The sequence below is a fragment of the Panthera onca genome, chromosome E1, assembly GCF_046562875.1.
Source record: "Panthera onca isolate mPanOnc1 chromosome E1, mPanOnc1 haplotype 2, whole genome shotgun sequence".
NCBI classification, from domain to species: domain Eukaryota; kingdom Metazoa; phylum Chordata; class Mammalia; order Carnivora; family Felidae; genus Panthera; species Panthera onca.
In genome coordinates, this window is record NC_138352.1 from 10,930,341 (window position 1) to 10,956,286 (window position 25,946).

The 25,946-nt window shown below is 61.2% G+C and overlaps 1 protein-coding gene and 1 non-coding gene across 3 annotated transcripts; both read right to left on the reverse strand.

Annotated features, from left to right (window-relative positions):
- EVPL (envoplakin) lies at positions 1-25,936 on the reverse strand. 2 transcript variants are annotated; one of them, XM_078438127.2, is made up of 22 exons: positions 24,574-25,936; positions 14,629-14,728; positions 14,153-14,307; positions 13,917-14,043; positions 13,016-13,141; positions 12,749-12,787; positions 12,450-12,611; positions 12,250-12,357; positions 11,971-12,066; positions 10,881-11,006; positions 10,278-10,424; positions 9,898-10,052; positions 9,630-9,727; positions 9,150-9,322; positions 7,627-7,805; positions 7,390-7,528; positions 7,086-7,279; positions 6,482-6,632; positions 5,106-5,189; positions 4,892-5,002; positions 4,698-4,790; positions 1-4,014 (listed from the first exon to the last, which is right to left on the reverse strand). In XM_078438127.2, the coding sequence occupies exons 2-22, from the start codon at positions 14,689-14,691 to the stop codon at positions 568-570; spliced, it is 5,973 nt and encodes a 1,990-aa protein (XP_078294253.2). In that variant the 5' UTR covers positions 14,692-14,728; positions 24,574-25,936; the 3' UTR covers positions 1-567. The 2 variants fall into 2 exon arrangements, with proteins under 2 accessions (XP_078294253.2, XP_078294252.2); XM_078438126.2 differs by lacking the exon at positions 24,574-25,936 and adding an exon at positions 17,490-17,881.
- On the reverse strand, positions 6,780-6,923 carry LOC132688704 (U4 spliceosomal RNA). Its single transcript, XR_009614675.1, has one exon. It is a non-coding gene; the product is annotated as a U4 spliceosomal RNA (small nuclear RNA).
- Positions 25,937-25,946: the final 10 nt, after the last annotated feature.

Consider the following 25,946-nt stretch of genomic DNA (forward strand, 5'->3'; position numbering starts at 1 on the left):
GAAGGGCGCGTACCAAGGACTTGCTGACAAGGGGGAGGTTGACAGAAGGCTGGATGGAGACTGTTCCTGGCCAGAAGTCAAAGTCCCGGAGCAGAGGCAGTGGGGACGGGAGGGGCTGTTCGGGGTCTCTCCGGGGCCTGCCGGTGCACCCCTCCCAGAGTCAAGGGAGCCAAAGCCCTTGGAAGCATCCATTCCCTTGGCCAGGCTGGGTGGATGGGTCTGCTTCCCACCTGGGAAGGACCCCAGCAACTCTCCCTTGTGCTTATGGCTCAGACAAACCCATCCTGCATTCCCAAATGTGAACTAGACGCGGGGAGAACTCATTTATTGGAAGCACTGGGGCAGGGAGGAGGGAGGAGAGACAGATGTGCCGATGGATGGCTGGGTCTGGGGATGGGCCGGGCAGCCAAAGTTGGGGGAGGGGTCCCACACCGCAAACTTCCGAGTAATAGCACAAGTATCAGAGGAAGGACCCACCCGCTTGGATGAGGCTGTTCCCCCCGGGGCGAGGAGTGCACGTGTCCCACCCTCCCCCTCACACCCGCTCCCCGGGACCGCCTGGCCCCCTCAGCGCAGGGGCAGGGAGCGCAGTACTGAGGGGGAGGCGGCACGGTAGCAGCGGTACCCCTCCAGGGCAGCTGGGAGCAGCAGCAGGCCGCTCAGGGGGTCTCTCCGGCAGCGCCCCATGGCCTCCTTATAGCTCACCCGCTCCTTGGAGATGGGGTCTGTCAAATCCTTCTCGTAGCCGGACTCATCCTGCAGAAGCTGGGCCAGCTCCTCGCTGATCATTCCAGAGAGCACCGCCTGCGGGACCGGGATGCGGCCGGTCCTCTTGGGGTCGATGAGCCCCCCAGTCAGGTGCTGCACCTGCAGGTGTGGGAGCACGCTCTCCCGGGGCATCCAGCCCTTCTGGACGGCCTCGCCCACCGACAGCCTCTTCTTGGTGACGGGATCCTCGATGCCCGTGAAGGCCTTCTGGGCGTTGAGCAGCCTCTGCGTGGACGTGTTCTCGATCAGCCCCCTCTCCATAGCCTTGTGCACGGAGTAGCGCTCCCGGCTGAGGAGGTCTATGATGCCCCCCGTGGCCGCCTGGGCCTCCAGCAGCTTCTGCCCGGTGATGGGGTCCAGCATGTTCTTGGCCACTGCCGTCTTGATGGTGCATTTGTTGTCTGTGGTTGTGTCGTAGATGCCGGCGATGGGGAAGCTGTCATCGCCGAGTCCGAGAGAGACGCTGGGAGAGAAGAAACCGGTGCCCTGGGGCGCTGGGGAGGCCAGGGGGGACTTGGAGATGATGGAGCCGATGGAGAGTGAGGAGCAGGGCTTGGTCTCCCCCGCCACGAGCAGCGCGAACTCGGAGACGGGGAGGCGGCCGTCCTTGTAGAGATGGTACTCTTCCTTGGAGATGCGCCGACAGCGCAGGGCGGCCTCGATGGAGTACTGCTTCCCGCTCTTGCGGTCCAGGAGCACGGACTCCTCCCCACAGGGGCCCGAGGTGGTGACCTCCTCCCAGTCACACTCGAGCTCCTGTAGCTGAAGGTACTGGCCTCGGTCGATGATGCCCCTCTTGTAGGCCTCGTATGGGGACAGGTCCTTCCCCGTCTCCGGTTCCAAGATGGAGATCTTGGTGGAAAGGTTGGTCTCTCGCGTCTGGGTCTCCTGGTTGAGCTCCTCCCTGCTCACCTTGGCGTGGAGGTCCCGGAGGGTCCTCTCCTTCTCGTGGATCTGGTCCTTCTCGCGGAGGATGGCCGCCTCGAGCTGCGAGAGCTCCCGGCCCCGCCGGGCGGCCTTCTGCCGCTCGCTCTCCGTCCTCTGGCTGAGCAGCTGCGCCTCCTCCTGCAGACGCAGCACCGTCTGCTGCTTCTGCTTCTCCAGCTCCCGCAGCTCCTGCTGCAGCTGCCTTCGCTCCCGGGCCGCCTGGTCCCGGCCCTTCTGCAGCTCGGCCTCCTCCCGGGCCCGCGTCTTCCTCAGCGCCTCGGCCTTGTCGATGCGCTCCCGCAGGTGCCGCACCTCCTCCTCCCGGCTCTGCCGGGCCGAACGTTCCCTGTTGAGCGCCTCCCACGCCCGGGACCGCTCTCCCTCCAGCACCCGGTCCTTCTCCACGCGGATCACCTCCTTGTAGATGGTCTTCTCTTGCGCTTTGGTTGTCTGGAGCACGTCGATCTGGACCCTCAGGTTCTTGCACTCCCGATGCAGCCCCGTCACCCGGGCTTTCTCCTGGTCCAGGTCCTGCCGCAGGGCTTCTGTGGACTTCTCCAGGTCCGGGTCCTTCTCCAGCTTGACCACCTCCTCCGTGACGATCTGCTCTTGCGGCACGGGAGGCCGCTCCTCGAGCTCCCGGATCTTCAGGCTCAGCCGCCGCAGCTCCCTCTCCGCGGCCAGCTTCTTGCCCCGGTCCTCCTGGAAGCCGAGCAGGCCCTCCCTCTCCTGCACGCCAGCCTGCAGCTGCTGGACTTCCCGCTCCAGCTGCCGCCGCCGGCCCGCCTCCTCGTCCAGGCTCCGGCTCAGCCGGCTGTGGTCCTCGCGGAGCTTCGGGTCCTTCCGGGTGACCACCACCTCCTGCACCACCACCTTCTCCTCGGGCCGCCTCCTCTCCAGCAGCAGGTACTTACTCTGCAGCTCGGAGACCGCATCCTCGGCCGCCCGCCTCTTCTGCGCGGCTTCTCGCACCTCCTGGCGCAGCCGCTCGGCCTCCTTCTCCAGGACGGGGTCCTTCTCGTGGCGCACCACCTCCCTGTTCACCGTCTTGGTCTCCACCTTGGAGCGCTCCCGCTTCCACTCGTCGCGCTCCCCCCGCAGGCGGATGAGCTGCTCCTGGGCCCGCCCGCTGCCGTTGACCAGCTCGTTGAGCCGCGCCTTCAGGCGGTCGATTTCCCGCAGCACCTCGGGGCTCCTCTCGTGCTTCACCACCTCCTGCGTCACCTCCTTGTACTCCACCGCCGGCTTCTGGGCGCGCAGGGCCGCCAGGTCGGGCAGCAGCGCCGCCACCTCCTGCTCCACGCGGCTCCTCTCGCCAGCGGTCTCCTGCAGCTGGGCCCTGAGCCTCGCCATCTCCTGCTGCGTCTCCGGAGCCACCTGGAAGGTCTCGTGGACGCGCTCCCGGAGCTCCACTTCGGGCTTCTGCTCCTCCGCCGCGCCGTGCCTTCCCCGCAGCTCCTCCAGCTCCCGCGCCAGGGTCGCGTTCTCGCTGCGGGTCTCCTCGAGGAGGCTCCTCAGCCTCGCCGCCTCTTCCAGAAGGCACGGGTCCCGCTCCACCTTCTTCACCTCCTTCACGATCACCTTGGGCTCCACGGCGCCGATTGCCCGCTCCAGCGCTTCGAGACGAGCCCGCAGCTTGGCCACGGCCTCCTCGGCGCCCTTCCTCCGCACGGTGTCCTCTTCCAGCTGCAGCCTCAGGGCCTGGGCCGCCTTGAGCATCTCCAGGTCCTTCTCCACCTTGACCACCTCTCTCACCACAACCTTCTCCTTCACGTTCGGCTCCTTCTCCTCCAGGGCCAGCAGCTCCTTCTTGAGCTTCTCCAGCCGGACCGAGACGGTGGCGTTCTGTCCCCGCAGGTGCTGGATCTCGCGGCCGAGCTGGGCCGCCTGGCTGTCCAGGTCAGGGTCCCTCTCGATCTGGGTGACCTCCTTGGTCAGCAGGTGGGGCCGCACGGCCCTCCTCTTGCTCTCCAGCTGGACCACCTGCTGGGCCACTGCCTCCAGGTCTGCCTGCAGGCTGGCCCGCTTCTTGCCCTCATCCTCTACCTGGGACTTCACCCTGGACAGGTCGCTCTCCAGCTGGGGGTCCCGGTAGAACTCCACCACTTCCTTCTCTTCCAGCCTCTCCAAGGGCCGCTGGGTCCTCAGCTGCAGCAGCCGCTTCCTCTGTTCCTCCAGCTCGTGCTGCACCTGAGCTACCCGCTTCCTCTCCTCCTCCAGCTGGGACTTCAGGGCCTCGGGATCCTTCCCTGCTCGGGCTGGGCCCTCGGACCCCTGCCGTGCATCATGGGTCACCTGGATATCCTCACTGAGCTCCTTCTGCAGAGGGAGAGGAGGAGGGAAAGAGTCCTGGAGGGGAGGTGGGCGCGGGGGGGGGAGGGATGAGCCCCATTTCTATCACCCCCACTGCACGCTGAGATCAGAGACCCCTCCCTGCTTCCTGAGGCTTCTGGTAGGTTCTGGGAGCAGGAGTCGCAGACCTTGGACGCGGGATTTTGAGAGGACCCCTCAGCCCCACGACGCAAGGCAGTGTTCGGGAGGAATTTGCACCAGAACGTGCAAACAGGACAGGGTCTCCTTTCCAAACCTCTGCCCCTCCCCTTCCAGCTAGGCTCCCGGGTATGGGCCCACACTCTTCTGGGAGTGTCGGTGTAGGAGAAAGATGGCAAGTTCCTCAGCCAGACACCAAGAGCCATGGAAGGCTTCTGTCTCCCAGGGAGGGAGACTTAGGTGGCCTCTTGCCCCTTGCGGCTGGTCCTGAGCTAAAGACTTCGTGGGGATTTTCTCCTGTCCCCACTGGCAGACTGCCCAGTGGCTAAGCTGTGACTGCACTGAATGACATCTCCAGGGCCTGACTCTGAGACGGTTACCAGCCTGGAAGAGCCGCTGGGGAGAGAACCGGGGAAGGTAGAGAGCTGTACCCCTCAGGCCGCGGAGCCTGCCATGTCCGTGACCAGCCCAGGCTGCCTCGCACAGGGACGGAGTGGGCGCTGTCCCCGTACCTTCTCGAGCATCCTTCTGGCAAACTCCAGCTGGCGCAGCTGCTGCTGGCATGCAGCTGCCACCTCCGTGTAGGCCTTTGTCAAGTTCTTCTCCTAGAGACGGGGAGCAGGGAGGGAGAGGGAGGACAGGGTCAGCTCCAGAGCTGGCAGGGCTGGTGCCGAGGGACACTGAGCCTCGCCGGGTCCCATCTCACCTGGTCCTGGATGCTCTCCTGCAGGGGAGCTACTCGGGGTCTCTTGGGGGCTGACCCTGCCTGAGTGGTCTCCAGGGAGCAGCGGTAGGTATCTGCCTGCAACGCGTAGTCCTGAACAGGGAGGGAAGGACAATAGGCCGATGGTCAGTGGGGGAGACAGGGGATGGGAGAGCAGAGGACTGGCAGAGGGAGGGGAGATAAGGGAAGGGCTTACCTGGAGGGCTGCCTGCAGGTCCTGGGAGAGGCGGGACGCCATGGCCCTGTCCTGCTCTCGGCCCTGGATCTCCTGCTGTAGCCTCTGCCAGGGAGAAAGCGGGAGTCGAGGGAGGTCGGCAAACACCATTCAGCCAGGCCCTCCTCCGGGGCCTCAGGCAGCCAGCACGCTCCAGGGGCCGCAGGGGCAGGAGTTCACCTGGGAAACTGCCCTTTCCGGGAATTCTTCCTTCCTCTTTTTGGGAGAATCCCTTCCTTCTGCCCAGTGCCCCTCAGAGTCACGTTCTAGCCCAGGGGCCTTCACCCTGTGACCCACCTAGAGAGCTTGTTGAAACAGAGATTGAAGGCCCCCCTCCAGAGGTCATGACTGAGCAGAGCTGGGTTGGGGCCTGAGAATTTGCACGCCTAACTGTCTCCATGATGCTGGTGCTACAGGTCCAGGGACCTGAGGACCACTGCTCCATCTGAATCGCTCCTAACCTTGGCCGCCCCTTTTCTTCACTTGGGGAACTTTTTAAAAAGTGCTGATGTGGGGCACCCGGGTGGCTCGGCCAGTTAATTGACTCTTGATTTCGGCTCAGGTCATGCATGATCTCACGGTTCGTGAGATCGAGCCCCGAGTCTGGCTCACGTGCTGTCTGCTTGAGATTCACTCTCTCCGTTCTTACTTCCATGCACACACGCGTGCTCTCTCTCTCCCTCAAAATAAATAAATAAACTTCAAACAACAAAAAAAAAGTACCGACGTTCTGGTCCCAGCGATTCCAATTTAATCCATCTGGAGTGGGGTTCTGGGACAGGGATGTTTTAAAAGCCCCCTGGGTGATTCTAATCTCCAGCCAGGTCTAATAATCTCTGTCCCAAGCCACGTGTCCGACCTTATACCCCTTTGCTTTCTCCCTAGACACTGTCATTCCTCCTGCGGCCCCAGGCCCTTGTCTTTCAGACCACTTGCCCTGACCCCCCCGTGTCCTGCCAGGGGCTCCCACGGGGCTCTGGCTCTCCACCAGAGCACTCACCAGCAAGGTGGTCTGCAAGGCATTGGCCTCCCCCACCAGACTGGCTGTGCCCGTCGCCTCTGGTTCATTGCCAGTGCGTAGCAGGGGACTGGCAAGTAGGAGGAAGAGGATGAGGTAGGAGCTGGAACCCCCAGGAGCGTAAAGCTCGCTGCCCACCTCATACCAGATGGCGCTGGCCTTGACGTTTCTGTGGGCCAGGTGGGGCGAGTGTTTAGGGTGGGGGTGACCCCAGCAGGGGCCTGAGCTCTGAGGTCTCTTAGCATGCTGGCCACTAGGGGGCCACACACGCACGGGCGGCTCTCCCTGTGGGAAGGGCCCCCAGAGAGGCTGGAGGTGGCCTGCGGTCCCAGCTCCTCACCTTCTGCGCCTGCAACTTGTAGGCCACCTGGCTGGGCCCGTCGCTGGGCCGCAGCTGGTTGTGGGGCAGGTGCTCCAGCCAGAAGCTCAGGTTGTCCCTGCAGTTCTTGAACTGCTGGTAGGTGAGGCTGGCGTCCTGCAACATCTTCTCCCTACAGGAGGAGGAGGAGGAGGCCCGGAGCAGAGGTGACAGCTACCCTCTGGGGACAGGTGAGGGGTGCACAGAGGAGACTGGTGGGTGCCTTCCTCCCTGGGACGGGTCAGAAGGCCCTATTCTGGGCCTATGCTGGAGCTGGGCATTCTGGGAAGGCCCAGACAGTCTCTGCCAGGGAGGTAGGCAGGCTCGCCCTGGGAGACGGGTGCTGTTATTATCCCATTTTAATTAGCAATAATCGCGCCTCGGATAAACCTTACGGGCTACGATACTGCCACTGCGCAAAGCTGGTTATTATCCCGTTTTAGAGTTGAGGAAACCCAGCCTCAGAGAGGTGAAGTCACCAGTCCAAGGTCACACAGCTCGGTGGCAGCAGCCACTGCTGTGCACTGGGGGGGGGGGGGGGGGGGGGGGGGGGCGTGCCTCGAGCCCTAACAGCCCAGCCACTCACCGCAGGTCCAGCTGGTCCCCCACAGCGTGGTAGCGGTCGGTGAGGGCCCTCGCCTGGCGCTGCTGGTGAGGCAGATCTTGGCAGAACTCGCAGAAGCTGTTCTGCAGGGTGCTGCACGCATGCTCGGTGGCCTTCAGCTCGCGGTGCAGCCCCAGCACGCAGGCCTGCTGTTCCCGCAGCTCCCTCCGCAGGCGCTGGGGAGGAGGGGACACGGCGCCGTGCACCCTCGTGGCTCCATGAGTCACCACGCCCACACCCCCCCCACCGCCCCGCAAATGCTCGGCAAGGCCACCCGGCCCCTCACCTGCAGCTCGCTGACCCTCTCCTGCAGCGCGCCTGGGCTGGCAGGGAGAGGGGCCTCCTGTGCCACAGAAGATTCCAAGCCTCGGATGACCCTCTCCGTGTCCTGGATCTGCCGCTCCAGACCCAGGGCAGCTCTGGCTCTGTGTCAAGGGGGCCCCGTGTCAGGAGCTCCCAGGGCCACACGCACCCCCAACGGCACCACCCAGGGGTCCCCCTTCCCAGTCCCCGGAGCACTCACTTCTCCCCGTAGAGGTTGCAGAGAACCTGAACGTCACTGTACTTGTTCTTGAGGTTGTTGAGGACTACAGGCAGGTGCAGGGCCACGGGGCCCACGGGCTGGCTGGACAGAAATGCTTCACACTCCTGCTGGGCTGCCTCCTTCTCTGCTCCCAGGCTCTGCAGCCGCTGGGCTGTGCCCTGGGGCGGGGCGGGGCGGGGCGGGGCGGGGCGGGACAGGGTCAGAGGTCTCCTTCCAGAAGGGCCCACCCAACCCTGCCCACAAGGCCTCAGAGCACGGTGGGTATGAGCCTGGGCTGAGGCCAGAGATCAGGGATCAGTCCTGGCCCCCAGCATCCCCCTGGGGATGACCTTGGGCCTGTCAACCTCCCTGAGCCCCAGTGTCTTCATCTGCAGAAAGACTGATGGGAGGAGGCAGCACGACCCTGTGGGTGTCACTGTGCCATTCACAAAACGGTTCCCTGCCCGGTCGCCCAGGTCAGGCGGCAAAGCCCTAGCTCTGTCCACATGGGTTATTCTGTTCCTCCTCAGCCACTCACTGTCTACCTTCAGGCCTAAGTGCACTTCCTAGGGCCCCCAGCACCCCTAACGTGGGAGACGTGGTGGCTTCAGGACTTGAGGACCCAGTTGGGGGCTGCCATGTCCCCATGCAGGCATAACTGGTGACTCAGGTGCAAAGGCCCAGCCCCCTGTCAGCCCCAGAGCCTCAGGCGGCGGGGGGATCTGTGTTGAGGCTGCATTCTGCCCCCTGCCCGCTCTGCCGTCCCCCCACGACGTCCCCTCTGAGTCAAGACCCAGTCTTCAACACCTCCCGCGCATCCTGTCCCAGCCCGGGAGCCCTCCTGTCCCCACCGGCCCTCTGAGCATCTCACACCCCCGGTACAAGGTGGAGCGGAGACCAGCTGTTTGCATGGGGACATGGGCCAACGAGATTCAAACATTTAGAAACCAAACCCCAGCACTGTATTGAACAGAAACTGGTCGGCAAGGACATAACTCAAACCGCCACCCCCTTCCTCCCTGCCCCGTGGGGAGGGGCTGCTTTCACTGTTAGCGCTCAGAGGACTGTCCTTTTGTGATGGAGTTTACACACTGCAACCTCTCCTGGGGAGGCTCCCCCACCTGCCTCCAGGAGGAAGCCCAGGCTTCCTTGCTGCTCTCGGGACCCTCGCTGGAACACCTCCCAAGTGCAGGGTCCAGGGCCTTTACCCTGGGCCCTGCCCTTCTAGAACCTTCCTTGGGCCTGACGTCATCCTTGGGACAACCAGATGCATGGGTATCACTGTGTCTGTTTTCAGTGGCGAGGAAATCAGGGCCCAGAGAGGTTAAGTGATTTGCCAAGATCACAAAGCTGGTCAGCGGAGGAGCCAGAGTGGGAGTCAGCTTGTCTTGAACCCTGGACTGTCCGCTCCCTGCCTCTGCCTCGGGTCCCTGCGGCTGAGCGCACACTCGCCTCACCTTTAGTTCGTGCGCCCCCAGGGGAGGGGTTGTTCTTATCCCTGCTGTCCTCGCTCATCCACCCACCTCGTGGCTTTGGATGCGGCCCTCCAGGTCCTCCAGTGGTGCCGTGCGGCTCAGTGGGGCCCGGGCCCAGGCCAGCACCTGCCTCTCTATTTGCCCTAGGTCTCCATCCAGTCGGGTCATCTGTGTCAGGAGTTTCTGGGCCTGTGGGTCTTCTGGGGCTGAGCCAGCGGGAGCTGGGGGCATAGAGTTCCTGTAAGGGTCCAGGGCCTACCTCCCCTCTGCCCATCTGCCTGAGGAGCTCTTCCCTGGTGCCCCCATAGCATCCTGTGTGGGGAAGGGAGGGAGGCGGGTGGGTAGGGCCTAACTGGGGGAGGGACCACGCTCCCTCGGGGCTTGCCAACCCAAGAGATGGAACCCCCCAGCAGAAGTCCCTAATCCAGGGTCCCCCCTGCCCATCATAACCCCCCCCGACAGTGACCAAAGTAGGAATCTACTCCTTCTCTCCCAACAATCCCCAAGTCTCTGGCCAGCCCTCAGTACCCTGCTGGCCAGTCTGTAAGGGCTGCGTAGTGCTGGCCGTCAGGTGGCTCTGGACTGTGGCCAATTTCTGCTTCAGGGCCTGCAGCTCCGAGGCCAGCCTAGAACAAGGGGGAGATCAGAGAGGGACGTCTCTCCTCTCTCTCTGAACGCCCCCCCGCCCCCAACTCCACCCCAGGAGTCACTGCTCCAGGTGAAGGGCAAACACCACAGGACCTGGTCTGGGCCCACAGCCTGCCTCCTGCCCCCGAGTATCCCCAGGCGGACCCACTTGGAGGCCCTGGCCACGGCTTCAGGGTCCGGAGCCGGGATGCAGAAGCAGGCGGCTGGGGCACGTTTGGTCTCCCCACCTGGGCCTTGCACGACCCAGGTGTGCTGGTCGGTGTTGTCCATCAACACATACCGCTCACCCCGCAGCAGCTGCACCTGGGGGACAGGGCAGGTGGGGCTCGTGTCGGCTCAGGGGCAGGGGGATCTGAGGCCAAGATGGAGCCAGGCTGGGTACACGGGCTGGGGTAGGGGCAGGGACAGGCCAGAGGCAGAGCAGGGCTTGGAGGACAGAGGGCTGGGGCAGGGTGGGGATGGGTGGGAGCGGAGGCAATGGTGGGACTGGAGGAGGCAGGGCTGCGGCTGGGCGGGCAGAGCCTGTACTTCTTCTGAGTCCCAGTCGCAGATGCTGTCCACGTGCAGAGGCTGCTGGGGGGGGTTCCTGCGCTGCTGCAGAGGGGCCACCTGATGGCTCTGCCGCTGCAGGTCCCCAATGGTCTTCTCAGCGACAGCCAGCTGCTTCTTGTCTGCCTGTGGGGTCCCAGGCTGCACTTGAGGCCTGCCCCGTACTGCCCACCCCCACCATGAGAGCCAAGGGGCCTTCACGAAGACAGGGTCTCTAAGTCAGGAAAGTAAAAGAAGGCCCTCCAAGGGGCCCAGGATCCTGGGGTCTGCTGGTTGGGGCGGGGCGGGGTGGGGGGCTGCTCAGCATCACCCAGGCCTCTAGAGTAGGGGCTGGGGTGGGCGCGCACAGATCCCTCCCAGGCGGTCTCTGTCGCATTGCAGGTGAGGAAACTGAGGCCCAGAGGTGGAAAGGGCTTGCTGGTAACAGACCAGCCCCTTCCTACTAGAGCAGACCCCCTTCTCCTCCCCACCCAGGGTGGGCTCAGGACGGGAATAAGTCCCCGGAGAAGGGTGAGACCTAGACGCAAGGGCCAGCCCCATCCCCTGGAGCGGGGTGCAGGTGGTCTGGTGGGGCTCGCTCACCTCCAGCTGTTGTAGCAGCTCTGTGGGGGCGCCAGGGGGCCCCCCAGGGGCAGGGCTGTACTGGGTGTCCAGGCTGGAGTTCAGCTTTGCCAGGGTTTGGCTGACGGAGTCGGCCTCTTCCTGGAACTGAGGTCGTGGGTAGTCAGGGGGAGAGCTCTGCCCACCAACCCCGCACTGGCCCCTGCACCGTCGGCCTTTCTACCCAGGCCGTGCGGCTTTTTTAACCGGAGTGTTCTGCAAATGGGCGTTTCTGGCTCACTGGGCTTGTTTCAGGGTTATGAAACACCGTGGCTTCTGTGCTTCCTGCCCAGATGGAGTGGGGCTCTCCTGCTTACTCCAGTACCTGCTGTCGTCCTGGCTGGAACCTGGGGTGGGTGCCCCCAAGTGGAAGCTAGGAGTGTGCTTTACAAAGAAACTCCTGGGGGCACCTGGGGGCACCTGGGTGCCTCTGTCGATTAAGCATCCGACTCTTGACTTGGGCTCAGGTCATGATCTCACGGTTCGTGGGATCGAGCCCCGCTTGGGGCTCTGCACTCACATCACGGAGCCTGCTTGGGATTCTCTCTTTCTCTCTCTCTCTCTCTGCCCCCCTCCCACTCATGCATGCTCTCTCTCTCAAAATAAATAAACTTAAAAAAAAAAAAAAAAGAAACATCCTGCAGTTGGGTGATGTTGTGGAATTCTTGTCCGTGTGATAATGGTATGGCAGTTATGTAGGAAAATATTTTTAAAAAGGAAGGAAAACCCCTTTGGCTTATGTCCCTCTCAAAGTATATGAAACATCACTTGTGATTTATGCAGAAGAGTAAGATTTTAACTAATTTATTTAGTTTGCCTTTGAGAACCAACCCCTTCCCCACCCCCCGGCCCCCCGGGAGCCACCTCACCCTGTTGTGAATGTTTGCGTGACCTCGTTTTCCCTCTGGGACCCGGTCATGATGACACAGCTCTGCCGTTTTTAGGAGGTGCCTTGTCTCCCTCCGTGTGAGCGTGTCCTGTGGCGTTCTCCAGGCACTTCTGCGCCCAGGGCCCCGGTGGCCGCCCGCCCCTGTCTCCTCGGGCCCCCACCCAGCCCCGCGCACCGGCTCACCTGGCGATACGTCTCCACATGCTGCAGCTGGCTCTCCTGGCAGATGCACAGGTTCAGAAAGTTCTGCCACGCCATCTTCAGGGCCTCCTGGTGGGTCTGGGGACAGCAACACCCAGCCCTCGGACCGCGCCCGCCCCGCCCCGCCCTGCGCACCCATCCGCTGCCCGCTCGGCCGGCCCCACCCTGGGCCGTGTCTCCCTCTCCCCAGCCTCCCTGGGGAGCCCCCGGATTGAGGGAGCGGGCGGCCCTGAGACCGCGGGCAGCCTCTGTCCCTCGCACCTGGATGGGCCCCACAGCCGGGTGCCCCAGCTCCACCATGCGCTCCCCGTCGTCCTCTAGCTGGTTCACGCTCTGCTCCTGGCTCAGCAGCTCGTGCTGCTTGAAGTGCTGGGGGAAGAGTGCGGAGCATCAGTGACGGGGGAGGACGGGACGGGATGTCCGTGTGCCCCCCTCCCCCGGCCCCCCACTCTGCCCCCGACCTCGTACTCCCGCCGCACGCCCTCGGGGTCCGCCATGAGGTCGCTCCAGTCCTGCTGCAGGATGCCCTGCTGCTGCTGGGCCAGGGCGTTCAGCTGGCGCGTGCAGCCCTGCAGGTGCGTGTACAGGCTGCCCAGGCTCTGCCCGCGCCACGAGGCCGCCTTCTGTGCTCCGCAGGACGTGGCGGGGGAAGGGGGGTAGCAAGGGGCGCCGTCAGGCTGTGCCTGGAAACGCTGGCCCCCGGAAGGGTGCAGGGGGCCAGGCCCAGCCCTCTCCCTGTCCACCCAGCCCTTCCGCTCACCAGGAGGTCCCGGTATTGGCTCCGGATGGTAGCTGCGTCCTGCTTCACCAAGGGGGGAGACAGAGCAGGCTCAGCAAGAGGCAGCATCCAGGGGAGATTGTACCCCTTGTCCTGGGCCCACTGTGTCCCCCACCTCCATCCCTTGCCCCAGAGGGCCCGCCAGGCCACCTAGGCTAGGATGGGAGAAAAGGGAGGGGAGGGGAGTGGAGGGGAGGGGAGGGGAGGGGAGGGGAGGGGAAGGGCCAGGCAGGGATGTACATCCCCCACCTGCCCGATGAGGTTCCGCAGCTGCTGCCCGTAGGCCTCGATCTCCTTCTGCAGGATGTTGTGCTCGGCAATCTGCTCTTCCAGCTGGGCCATCCCGGGCCCGTACCGGCCCTCGCGCACCTGCTTCTGCAGAAGGAGCTGGGGGTTCAGCTCAGCCGCAGGGCGCCAGCCCTCCCACGCCCTCCCCGCGTCCCCGTGCGGAGGAGCGGAGTCGGTCGTTGGGGCAGAGGGTGGACAGGCCCGCAGAGCAGCCCAGGTGAACGGCAGGCAGCTCACCCCGGGGGACATGCTGCCCTCTGGTGGCCCTGACTGAGCGTCATCACGACTGCAGTCCCCGATGCCTACTGGTCCCCAGAATGCAGAGCGCGGCCGCTAAAATGTCTTCCTGCCCCTCCCTGCCTCCTTACCTGCCCTGGCCTCGGTACCTCCCGCCTACACACCTGTCACTAGGCTCTGGGACCTTGCGACACCTGTGACACCCGTGCCCTCCCCACTGTCCCTTCATTGTCATCAGGCACCGTTGTGTTGTGATATCAAGGCACGGTTCCCCACCCAATGCTCAGGGTGACACGCCCATGACCTGGCTCTGCCTGCCTCCCCAGAAAACCCCGCTTCCCACCCCACCCTAGGCTGGAGCCTCCGTTTCTTCTTTCTGGAATGTCCTCTCACCATTTCACCCCAACCTAACTGAACCCTCCCACCTCTTCACACACCCCTTCCTGCAGGAAGCCTTCCCTGGCTGCGCACGGTCCCCTGCGAGCGCTCCCTTCCCAGACCCTCCCAGGTGCAAGCACTCAGCAGCCCCCCTCCCCCCAATGACACAGAGCTCTGTGATTTCCGGTTGGGTCAGCTGTGATTTTGAGCTCCCTGAGGTGTCTCTGACATTGGGGATGACCCTGACCTGTTTCTGCTCCAGCACCCGTGCCCAGTCGACTCTGGGCCCCACGGCGGGGGGCAGCACCATCTTCTCGTACAGGGCGCGGTACTCGGCACACGCCTGGGTCACCCGCTCGTGCAGCTGCTTGATGCTACGAAGGAGGGGGGCCGGCAGGTCAGGGCTGGGCCTGGGGCTCCCCTGGAGCCCCGACGCTTCCGTTCTCCAGCCCCGGCCCCGGCCCCGGCTGCCACCCCACTCACTCCTTCTCGATCTCCTCGGCCTGCGGGTGCTTGAGCCGCCGGGCCTTGTCCACGTCCAGGAAGAGGTCCTTCAGCAGCACCTCGGCCTCCTTCAGGCTGCGGCCCACCTCCTGCCGGTGCTTCAGGGCCTGGTCCTGCTCGCCATGCACTCGGTCCTGCGGGTGTGGGACCACATCCTCGCTGCCCATCATCACCCCTGCCCCGAGCCCCGTTCTCGCATTCCCATCTGCCGACCTCAGTGCCCACAGCAGCAGAGGGCCAGGCCCAGGGCATCTGTGGGGCAGGTGCAAAGACTTGGGGGAGCCCCTTTGACCCTCCCAAGTTGGAAGTCCAACAGAGAAGCAGAGCGGAGCCCTCTCTCCCACTGTGTTTGGGGAACGACCAGACAAGGCCAAGGGTGGTCTGTCCCACCTTCACCGCCTGCACTCCAGATGCTTCAGGGAGCCTCCCTTGCCCCCTCACCCCTGCGGCCTTACCTGCTGCAGTTTCTTCTGGGTCTCCAGGATGTCCCTCTCCACCTGGTCGGCATTGGCCTGCATGCGGGAGATGAGCAGGGCCAGCTCCTGGGTGGCAGCCCTGGGGTGGGGGTGGGGACAGAGAGCAGCCTGGTTGGAAAAGAGCCACCTGCATGGGGTCCACCTGTGTGGGGTCCCCCGTGTCCCTCGGCCCTGTTCTTCTCTGCAGCCAGGCTCCCTGCCCAGAAGGGCGGCATCCAAGACGTGGGGTCTCTGGTCTCTCTCTGCAGGAGGTTCTGGGAGATTCCCAGTCCTGAAGGTCGGAGAGCACTGTCCCCACATGAGGGATCAGAGAATGGGGGTCTCCAGTGTGTCTGGCACAAGGGAGCAGGCCAACATCACCGTCCTGGCAGTGAGTTCCTAACCCCACCCAGCTCCCTGCCTCTCACTTGGGAGTGAATCATGCCTCAGCCGCTAAGGCCCGAGACGGCATGGCTGGGCTTTGGGAGGGGCAGTGGGCTGGCTGGGGGTAGGGGAGCGGCGGCATGTCCCCCACCCCAACCTCCTCCCACCCCAGCCCTGTCTCCCCCTCACACCCTGGCCTTTCCCTGTGCCCAGGCTAATAACCATCTGAAGGAGCCACACAGCACTGGGGCAGGGGGAGGCATAGAGATTGTGCGGACACTTCGACATCCCCAGATTAAGGGGATTTAAGCCTAGATTAGGACCTGACTTGCTCTAGGTCGCACAGCAAGGAGCAGAGTATAAGCCTGATCTGGCTCCCCAGAGTCCTTTGCACCGGGCACTTGCTGTGTGCCTGAGCTCACGCCCTGCGGCCTAGAGGGTCAAGCAAACCTAGTAACAGGTAGAGCCGTCCAAGCCTCATAAGCACAGCACCCTGTGAGGTCACGGCCCTGGGGAAGGGGAAGGCTTCAGGGAGCTGGCCTTGAGTTAGGGATCAAAGGATGAACCCCCACCCCTGGCTGCCCCAACAGAGGGATGGTGCCAGAAAGAACTCTGGGCAGGGGCAGCTGGGTGGCTCATTTGGCTAAGCATCCAACTCTTTAAAAAAAAAAAAAAATGTTAATGTTTATTTTTGAGAGAGAGAGAGAGAGTGAGTGGGGTAGGGGCAGAGAAAGAGGGAGACACAGAATCGGAAGCAGGCTCCAGGCTCCGAGCTGTCAGCACAGAGCCTGACGCGGGGCTCGAACCCACGAACCGTGAGATCATGACCCGAGCCAAAGTCGGATGCTTAACCGACTGGGCCACCCAGGCACCCCTAGTACCCAACTCTTGATTTTGGCTCAGGTCATGATCTCACGGTTCAGTTCCCGAGATTGAGCCCCGAGTTGGGCTCTGCACTGATCTCAAAAAGCCTGCTTGGGATTCTCTCTCTCTGCCTCTCCCCTGCTCACGAGTGCTCTCTCTCAAAATAAATAAACATTTTTAAAAAATGAAAGAACTGTGGACCAAACAGCCTGGGTATGATCACTTTCCAGAGCTATACTGCTGTGTGGCTTTGGGCAAGTTGCTTAAACTCTCTGTGCCCGAAGTGCCTCGTTTGTAAAGTGGGGCTTCAATACTATCTACATCACAGTGTTTCTGTGTTAGGAGGATGAATCCATCTGAAGCAGCCAGTGTGCAGCCTGTGTAGTCGGCATCCAGCTAGGTCTTATTCCACTAGAATATAGGCACCACAAAGTTAAGGACCTGTTGGTTCTGTGTAAGGTGGCATCCTCAGTGCCTAGAACAGTCCTGGCACACAGTAGGTGCTCAATAAACGTGTCAAAGGAATAGACTGCACAGGAGGGGAACAATGAGCCCTGTGTGGGGTGACTGCAGCCAGAGCCAACTGAGCTGTGTAGACAGATCCGCCAGCTGCCCCAGGCTAGGAAAGCGCTGCCCTGGAGCCTGGCTGGGGACAGGGGGCTGTGGGTCCTGCCTGAGCCCCGGGTCACCTGTCTTCAGGCCTGGCCTCCTGGGAGGGCTGCTCCCATCGGGAGGAGCACACTCCACCCTGGGCAGGGCCCAGGAGCCCCAAAGGACAGGTCACTGCAGTGAGAGTCCTAACTGCCGTCTTTCCTGTCTGCCCAGAAGCCCAGCCTCAGTGTCATCACCCTGATCCCTATCAGGGTAATGAGCCTTTCATCTCCACTCCCATCTGCCACCTCCACCCTGCAGGGGGGGCTGACGGCCAGTGAGAGGGAAGAACGAGAAGGCAGCAGCCAAGTCTGTCTGCGGACCATGGGGCTGTCGAGAGGCAGGCCGGGCCGGGCAGGGAGCTGGGGCAGCAGAGGGAGGCTCTGAGGATGTCCCGGGCCTTCTGGCCCTCCCCTTTCCCTGCGGCACCCTCTCCTCACACCCCAACGCTGTAACAAAACTCAAGGCCCCAGGTGAGAGCCTGGAGAGGAAAGCTACAGCTTGGACCCAGCAGCACAACAGCCCCGCCTCCCTGCGCCAGGCACCCAGCCTCCCTTCTCCGCCTCCGTCCCTCTGCCCACCCTGTACCCAGGTTCCAAGGGTCAGCCCAGCCCAAGCAGAGCCGTGAGGGCAGAGCCACGGACAGGGAGCCAGGCACTCCGGTCTCCCAGCACCCCCGGGGCCCTCCTCATCCATCGTGTCTCCTGCAGAGCACCCCCAGCCGTGGCCCTCAGGCCCCTTGGAGAACGTGGGAGCCCCAGGCCGTCCCTGGCCTCCTGCTAGGACTGGAGCTGTCTGGGCAAGGGAGAGAGTCCACCCCCGGGGCCCGTTGGCCTCGGGACACTAAATGCCAGCACCGGGCTGGTCCTGAGCTCCGGGCGGGCTGCCATTGGCAGGTGGAAATGGGAGCACCTGGGCCGGGCACCACCCCGCTCCAGCCCGCTGCCCCGGGCCCCACTTACCGGCTGTGCTTGCTGGGGGAGCCCTTGGGAGAGCCCTTGGCCGGGGAGCCCTTAGGGGACCCCTTTCCCTGGGAGCCTTTGTTCAGACCCTTGAACATGGTTGTGAAGGCAGGTGCCGCTCAGGCTGGGCTCGGCCGGTGCAGGCGGGCGGCAGGCAGCGGGCGTGTGTCCTCGCTGGCTCCTCAGCTGGGCTCTGGCGAGGTGGGGCGGCCAGGCACCGAGAAGGCAGTTTCTGGGAGGCCCCTCCCCGCAGGTGAGGCGGCGAGCGGGCGCCGGCCGGGGCTGCCACGCATGCACCCACACTGCCCACACTCAGCTGCTCCTGCACAACCAGTTTGGGAGGAAGAGGCACAGCCCAGAGGGCGGGGCGCCCGAGCCTGCCTGACTCCCAGAGAAGGTTTGGACTTGTTACACCCACACGCCCAGAGGGAAGCGGCAGAGATCGCATCCAGGCAGGCGGGGAAATAGCCGGGCCCAGGAGGGACAGGGTTGCGGACAGACAGAGGCTCGCGCATGCTCAAAGACAGGAGCCCGGCCTCGCAGCCTGCAGCTCGGGCTGGGGGTTGATAAACACCTCCAGGCAATACAGGGCACCTGGCTATCGGGCTATCGGGCACGCCCCCACCCACAGCTCTTACCCCACCGGTCGGCCGGGGGCGGCTGGCCTCTGCTCTGTGCTCTCCACCACCATGATGGGGCAGCCAGGGGGCATTCACCCCAGACAACTGGCGCAAGGTACATTTTTAAAAGCGGGCACCACCCAGTTGGCTCCCCAGAGGACACCCCACAGTCCCGCTGCCCGGTCTTCCTGGCTGGCTCAGTGTCATCCTGTCTGTCCGTGGCCCTGGGGCCAGATGCAGTAGGACATCGCTGGGATCCTCCAAAGAGTCCAAGACCAGCTCCAGAGGGGCTGGGGCGCCCCTCCCCCAAGAACCCCCAGCATTAGCCTGCAGGTGCTGTTGAGCCTAGGGTCCGGCTGAGCCGCTTGGGAAGCTAATAGACTTGGGTTTTCCTGACTACCTCTCCTCACCTGGTCCCCCAGAAGTGGTCCCTGGTGGCTTTTTCTCAAGACAGGTGGAGTGGCGGACAGCCGTACCAGTTTCGTGGCCTCTTCCTCACACTGAGTGCCAGGGAGGCCATCTCGGTAGCCGCCTTCTCCCACGGTGCCCCCTCTATTGCCAGCCACTCATTTCACTGGCCCGCCGAGAAGAACCCTTCCGCGGCTCTAGAGCCACTCCCTGGAACCATTACAGTTTCAATGGAGGAAGGGCTGGGGCAGTAGCAAAAGGGAGGGAGGCAGTCGTGCTGGGTTTGGAGGCCTGGGACCTCCCGGCAGGCCCAGCTGAGGGCAGAAAACACCCAGAGAAGAAAGAAGGATCCCTCCGACTGGAGACGGCAGGGACAGAGCTGAGACCGGCCGTGTGCGCCGGGAGGACAGAAAAGGTTTGAGTCCCTTTGGGCAGCATCTCATGGACAAGCCACCGAACTTGGTCCTGGAGAGGGGACACAGCAGTCACCCATCCTGGAGGGGCAGGGGCTGAGGGGGGCAGCAGGGGTGGGGAGGGCACCAAGGAGCCTTGACAGAGCAAGTAGCAGTAGGGGAGCAGAGTGGTCTCCAAAGTCCTGCTCCCAGTTGAACGTGATGGTGAGCGGGAGCCAAGGATGGAAGGCCAGGCCCAGAGGGCACACGGCCCCCGCCGCCCCAGCCCTCCCTCCCTGTTATTGCAGGGTGACAATTTTCTTCTAACCACAACTAGCAATCAACCGTTCTCAGAAAATGGCCATTGTTTAAATGACTGTAAGGTCCAGCAGCCAGCCCTGAACGCCAACTTCGCATATCCACCCAGAGAGCTCACTTCCTTATCTTCGAGATTGGACAAGTGGAGGCAGCCCCTGGGAGAGCCGAGACAGGAAGGCTGCCTTCCCGAGAGCTCCAAGTCTCTTCCTGGGCGGTGGTGGTCAATGGAGGGAGGGGGCAGGGAGAAAAGAGGTCTAGACTCCAGCCCTGCGAACAGCTGGGGCCAGGGGAGGGCCCCTTAACTGTGGACAGGGGAGAGGGAAGCAGACCCGGGCTGGAGAAGGCAGGAGGCGGAGATTTGGAACATTTGAGCTTTGTCTCCTGTCTGCAGAAGCTCTCCTGGAAATAAACGAGCGCCACAGGAGGCCTGCACACGCCCCGGCGATTAAGGCTAACTGATTCACTGCAAGAAAACCAAGAGGTGAATTCCTGGCGTGACTGTCTAATGCCGAGTCAAATCAGCACCCAGCTCCCCAGACAGGGGCTGACACGCAGGCAGGAACAGCCTGATCTCGGAGATGTTCCTAGTCAGATGGCAGTGATCCTGACCCCCAAGACTAAAAGCACAGGAGAAGGGGAAGGGACAAAGAAAGAAAATAGGTAGGGCTTTAAATATGTGAGCAAGCCAAATGTCACTGAGGCCGGGATGGGACAGAGCCTCCATGGAGACCTGTACCGCCCCACACGGCAGCCACTTGATTTCAAAGACTCAGTATGAAAAGATGTAAAATATCTCATTTTTTTTTATATTGATTGAAGTCAAAATATTTTGGAAACACTGTGTTAAATGATGCATTTAAAAAAATAGTTTTATGGGTTGCTTTTCACTTCGCTTTTAATGTGCGTTTCCAGAAAACTTAAAATTACAGATGTGGCTTGCATTTGTGGCTCACAGTAAGTTGACCCTTGAACAATGTGGGGGGTGCAGGGTGCCAGCCCCCCGTTAAGTTGAAAATCTCTGCATGACTTTTGACTCCCCCCAAACTTAACTACTAACAACCTACTCGATTAGCCCATATTTTATATGTGATGTGTATTAGTCTCACAATGAAGAGAGCTGGAGAAGAGATATTAAGAAAGTCTTTAGGAAGAGAAAATCTGTTTATAGTACTGGACTGCATTTATTTTCTTTAAAAAAAAATTTTTTTTTAACGTTTATTTATTTTGAGACAGAGAGAGAGAGAGAGAGCATGAACGGGGGAGGGGCAGAGAGAGAGGGAGACACAGAATTGGAAGCAGGCTCCAGGCTCTGAGCCATCAGCCCAGAGCCCAACGTGGGGCTCGAACTCACGGACCGTGAGATCGTGACCTGAGCTGAAGTCGGAGGCTCAACCGACTGAGCCACCCAGGCACCCCTGGACTGCATTTATTAAAAAAAAAAAAAAAAAAAAAAAAAGCCCCAAATAAGTTGGCCTGCACAGTACACACCCATCTTTTTCAGGGGCCAACTGTACAATTCTACCAAACAGCTCTGACCTGGAAGCTGGGCAGGGTGTCCCAACTTTCAGGCTTCCCAGGCCTCGCCCCTGCCACATCTCCTTCTGAAGCAGGCAGGCCGAGATCCACCTGGCTCCTTGTCCTGCCACCAGGGCCTCCCCTCGCCTGGAGCTTGCGTCCTCCTCTGTGGAGTGAGCAGCTGAGGTGGACTAGTCCAAGGTCTCCCCCCAGCACTGTGCCAGCTATGACTTCAAGCAGTAGCTGCTTGCATCCCCCAGCCTGGAGCACGCAGGCCAAGTGACGTGGGCCACTTGCAGCTCGTGGGGCCGGAGGCCACAGCAGGGCTGATCAGAACTGAAAGCCGCCCAGGTCCCAGTTCCAAGGCCGCCATGCACGCACGCAGCTGGGCAACAGGGTGGCAGCTGGGACCATGTGCCAGGGCTTATGCGCCGCCCCCCTGCCCCTGCTCTCTGGGTTCCTGCAGAGAGGGGCATTCTTCTCCCTGCTGAAGCAGATGGTGGCAATTGCCGACTTTGCCCTGGGAGCCATCACCTGCCAAGCTCCCGTGTGGCCCTCGATCAGGCCAGACTTCCATCTCTGCAAATTGCCCTGTTTGAACAGAAGCTCTGCCACCAGGCCCGTGGAGCCGAGCTGACTGATAAGCTCTCCCGCCTCACGCTTCCTTGGCCCGCTGAGGAGCGAAGGTGCCTCCACCAGCTGGGCCTGGAGAGGCGAGGGCTGCCGGGGCAGGGCATTAGGGATGAGCCTCCCTCTGCCTGCAGGCGCCAGGGGAGGCAGAGCTGTGGGCCCCGGAACCCAACAAGCCTGGAGGTCAGCCTGGAGACAAGCAGAAGGTGACCATGGCTGCCTAAGAGCAGAACAGGAGGAAAAGGAGCTCTTCCTTTTGGGCCTTTTACAGGAAGAGTCTAGCAATTCAAACCAACCAACAAACGAACCCCACCTATCGCGAGATTAGGGCCCCCCATACTGGATGGCGAGACAGAGAATACAGGGTGACCTCAGGAGTCCTCAAGTCCCAAGTTGGCCTGAGAGGACAAGGTCAAGGCGGCCTTCTGGTGTCTGTTCCCCTCTAGGAGTGACTTCCCTTCCCTAGCCTTGGGCCACAGAGGCCGGCCCAGTCCAGGTGCTGGACCAGTGCTGGGACAGCCCCGTCTCTGGGCCGCAGTGAAGCCTGCTATTGCACAAGCAACCCCTATGTTCCAGAAAGTTCCAGAAGTCTGCAGCTGCCCACTGTCACCCAGGAACTGCTGGGCCTCCGGGTCTCCCAGGGTGCCCAAGGGCTCCGGGCTGCCACCTTGAAGACCTGCGGCCCACCTGTGAAGTTCAGGTCTGGTGGAGGCGGCTAACCTGCACGGAGCCCTGGGCGCTGGCCTGAGGAAGGACAAGGTTTACAGAACAAAACCGAAAGAGCTAGCAACAGTCTTCACAGCTGAGGAGCAGCCCTTCCTAATTAGTCTTCCCTGCCAGGAAATTGGAAGCACACAGGACAGGCAGCTCTGTGGACTCGGCTGGTTGTCCTGGTGACACTGTTTAGACCCAGCAGGGCCCGGCTCTGGAGGGAGGGCGGCAGAGAAAGGCTGTGGGGTGCCCTGAGGGAAGCCCACCCCGGCCAACTCCCTGCACGGCAGCCCCGCTTCCTGGACCCAGGGTTCACATTGTCCCAGGAGAGAGCCGCTCCCTGTTGGGCTACAGTGAGAAGAGACTTCTATGAACGGGTCCTAGCTGGGCAGGAGCTCCTCCCGCCAGGCCCCAGGTCAGAGCCCCGAAGGGGCACAGGTGCCAACGGGCTACAGGCAGCACTGGAGGGAGAAGCACGTGTTCTAATGCCAGCTGCGTCCACAGAGGAGCGAAGGGAAGGAAATTCCTCTTTGTCAAGTGGCTGTTGGGTACTAAGCCCTGTGCCCGCTGTCCTTCTCCGTTAGAGACAGACGCCCCTCTTTTACAGGTGAGGACCTCCACACCCTCTCCACTTCACACACGAGCCAGAGCGAGCTACCACCGCCAGCTTTCGGGGACCGGTTACCTGTCTGCCTCCTGCCAGAAGATCCCTGGGAGAAGTTCAGCCTAATAGAAGGGATGTGGCTCTTTTCCACGTGTGAGGAGTCATTCAACCACAGACTGAGCATGAGGACACACAGTGACAGTTAATGGAGGTGGAAAGAAAGGGGACCACAGAAGCCGGGCTCCCCCTCCAACACAACGCAGAGGGTGTGGCCGGGAGGAAAGCGGAGCCCCGCCTGCTTGGGGTTTTCTGCAGGTCCTGGCACCTGCCCAGAGCAGCTCGCCAGACGGACGGACAGACGGGCTCTGATAGGGCCGTGGAGGCTGTCACAGTCCCGCCTTAAAGCAAAACTAAAAAATCAAACCTTAGATCCTGAGATCAGTCCCTTAACAGTTTGAAAATCGAAAAGGTCAGACAAAAGGTTCTCGGGAACATTCCATCGGTATTCATCATCCGAGATCCTATTTCCTCTAACTCCTACCAACTGGTAACACCACTAACGTTGCAGAGCGCTCACCGTGCTGAGTGGTGCTTGCAGCCGGGCCCGTCCTGCCCGTGCCCCGTGCAGACTCCCTAACACCTGGTGGACCCACGGGCTAGATTCTTCCAGCTGGGGTTGTCAGGATGCGGGCAGCTTCCAATTTATCCCTTGGCTTTGGAACATCGATAAATTTTACAGCTAAACCTGGTTTCCGTCTCTTCCGTAGCAACAAGTGTCTTAAAAATAAGACTAAAACCAACACATGTTTTTCCTACCTTTGGACATTTTCCCAGGCCTCTGAAGGTTCCAAGCTTGTGAAGGCTGTGGATGGCCATGTGCTGTTTAGAATTCTGCCATCAGCTAGCTTTTGGTACGAATGATGCCAGATGAGCCAAATCGGCATCACAGCATCACAGTGGCCAGGCGGAGCACAGCCCCTCCCGGGAAGTCCCCGGAGTCCATCGTCCTCTCCTAGAGGGGGTGAGGCCACTGTGGGGGGAGGGGTGCACTGCCACCACAGGCTGTCACCTCAGGGCCATGGTCAAAGGCTCAGGATGCCACCAGGAGACGGGACCCAGCCTGGCAGTGTTTCATTTCCAACAGGGAATCCAAGAATTCTCAGCTTAATGTAAAACCAGAGAGGCCCAGTACCCCAGAACAATCACAAGAAAGGAGGAAAAAACGTAGGAAACTGCTAAGGCAGGGCTTGTCTGACCCCAGGTGTCTCAACGCTCCTTTTTTCCAAACAGGACCAACAGATTCACAGGCAACAAACTTGGCCAAATTATGTCTTTGAATCTGATGTTCAGCATTATCCCCTGGCAACTGAAGTTAGCTTTTCACTACTACTGCTTCTGCAAATCAAGACCGCCACCACTCAACAGACAAGCAAATAGAAACCATGAGCACAGCAGCTGTAGGGCATGTTCTAAAAGTGCAGAGACCATGGGCGCCCTGGGCGGCTCGGTCAGTTAAGCGTCCGACTTCAGCTGAAGGTTTGAGTTCCAGCCCCGTGTCGGGCTCTGTGCTGACAGCTCAGAGCCTGGAGCTGCTTTGGATTCTGTTGTCTCCCTCTCTCTCTGCCCCCCCCCCACCCCACTTGCACTCTCTCTCTCTCAAAAAATAAACATTAAAAAAAAAATTACAGTGCAGAGACCAAATTAAGCTTCCCCTACTCTCTGCAACTTGGGAGACTGAAGTTCTGGCAGGGTCCAAACCTGCCGACCAAACGTAGCTCATCTGGGTGGAGGGAGGGGAGCCACAACTGCAGGAACGAGCACAGGAAGCAAAGCGGGTGCCCGCACCCAAACCTTATACCCCGAGACCTCACTGCATCTCTCGTTACCTGTGCAGGAAGGACTGAGTGGCCACTGGCGTTTCATTCTGTGACTCTACCCAGCAAGTTGTGCCGGCCCAAGGAGCAGCCCAGGGCTCATGTCTGAACCCATTCCCATGAAGAGGGGAGAGCTGCTTCCTGGCCCGAGGACAGAATGGGGTCCTGCTTTTGGCCCTCTGTCTCCCGCGACAGGCTGTTTAATGTCAAGGGATCCTGTGTGAAGGGATGTACAAACTAGCCGGAGACCTCGGCCCTGCCAGGTCTGTCTTCTTGCGTAAACATGTGCTCTTAATACTAAACATATCTTGTTACAGCCTCACTGGCCGACCACAGCCACCACTACAGAGCGGCTGCCAGGGACACTGGGACGAAGGGAATTTCTGGTGTCGCCACAAGAAAGGAAAAGCTTAGAAAAGGTCAATCAGAATGACTGACTCCAGACTCTGATCCCCTACTGACGCCAGCACTCTAAAGAGTGGGAGGGGCAGGAAGGGCCATCTGCAATACAAAGGGACACCTTCCCAGATGGGGGCAGGAGATGCAGGCTGGAGGGCTGCCTGCAGGTGGGTGTCCGGCCCAGCTGTGGCTGGAGGGTCAGCAGAGAATGTGGTGAGGGAAGTACAGAACCTAGACCACAGCCTGGTGCTGCTAAGCCGGGGAGCGAAGAAGAGGGAGAAGAGGGTGAGGAAAAGGATAAAGGCCCCCAGGGCTCCCTCAGACCATTAGAGACACTGCTCCAAGCCTCTGGGACCAAAACCCAAGACGTCAGGCTCAGGTCATCCGCGCCGTATCGTCAGAGCGGGGGAGGACACCCCTCAACTGCGTGGCACAGATGGGAAAACTTTCCATTTAGAAACAAAATCCGCCTCCTAAGGCTCTTTGACCCAGAGCAGATCCTGAGGGGAGGAGAGCTCACAATCTGAGCACCTGGTGTCCTACACAACCTTCAACTCTAACACAGGCAGCTGATTTGTCTTCCAGTCTCCTAACTTCTGGCAATACCCACCCTCTGCAGCTTCCCCGGAAAAACACAAGGCACCGTGGGTTCCATCTTGAAAGAACAGTCTCAGGCCTTCATTAACTGCCCAACCTCCCCTTCAAGCCGCCCTAGTAGGCTCCAGGTCTGTGCCGCAGGGAAGCCAACACTGCCCGCAGTGGCTCTGCCTTCCTAAGGGGTGAGTGTGCGTCCCCAAAAGGGATTCAGTGGTTTCAGATACAGCTCATGTCTAAATCATTTTTATCCCTAGCTTTCTTACACTGCTTTTGGGACTTCTGTTATTGATGCTACGAAAGAAATAGAAAAGGGTCACTAAGGGAGAAAGTTTAAACAGCATGGAAATTGATTCAAATATAATTTATGGCATCTAAAAATCTTGATGGGG

Excerpts from the sequence above, each read along its gene's own strand:
- EVPL (XM_078438126.2), bottom strand. The coding sequence starts at position 17,587 with ATGTTCAAGGGTCTGAACAAAGGCTCCCAGGGAAAGGGGTCCCCTAAG. Across the intron at positions 14,044-14,152 it reads GCCGAGGAGATCGAGAAGGA|CATCAAGCAGCTGCACGAGC; the intron begins GTGAGTGGGGTG and ends CCTCCTTCGTAG. Across the intron at positions 9,728-9,897 it reads GCCGTGGCCAGGGCCTCCAA|GCTGGCCTCGGAGCTGCAGG; the intron begins GTGGGTCCGCCT and ends CCCTTGTTCTAG.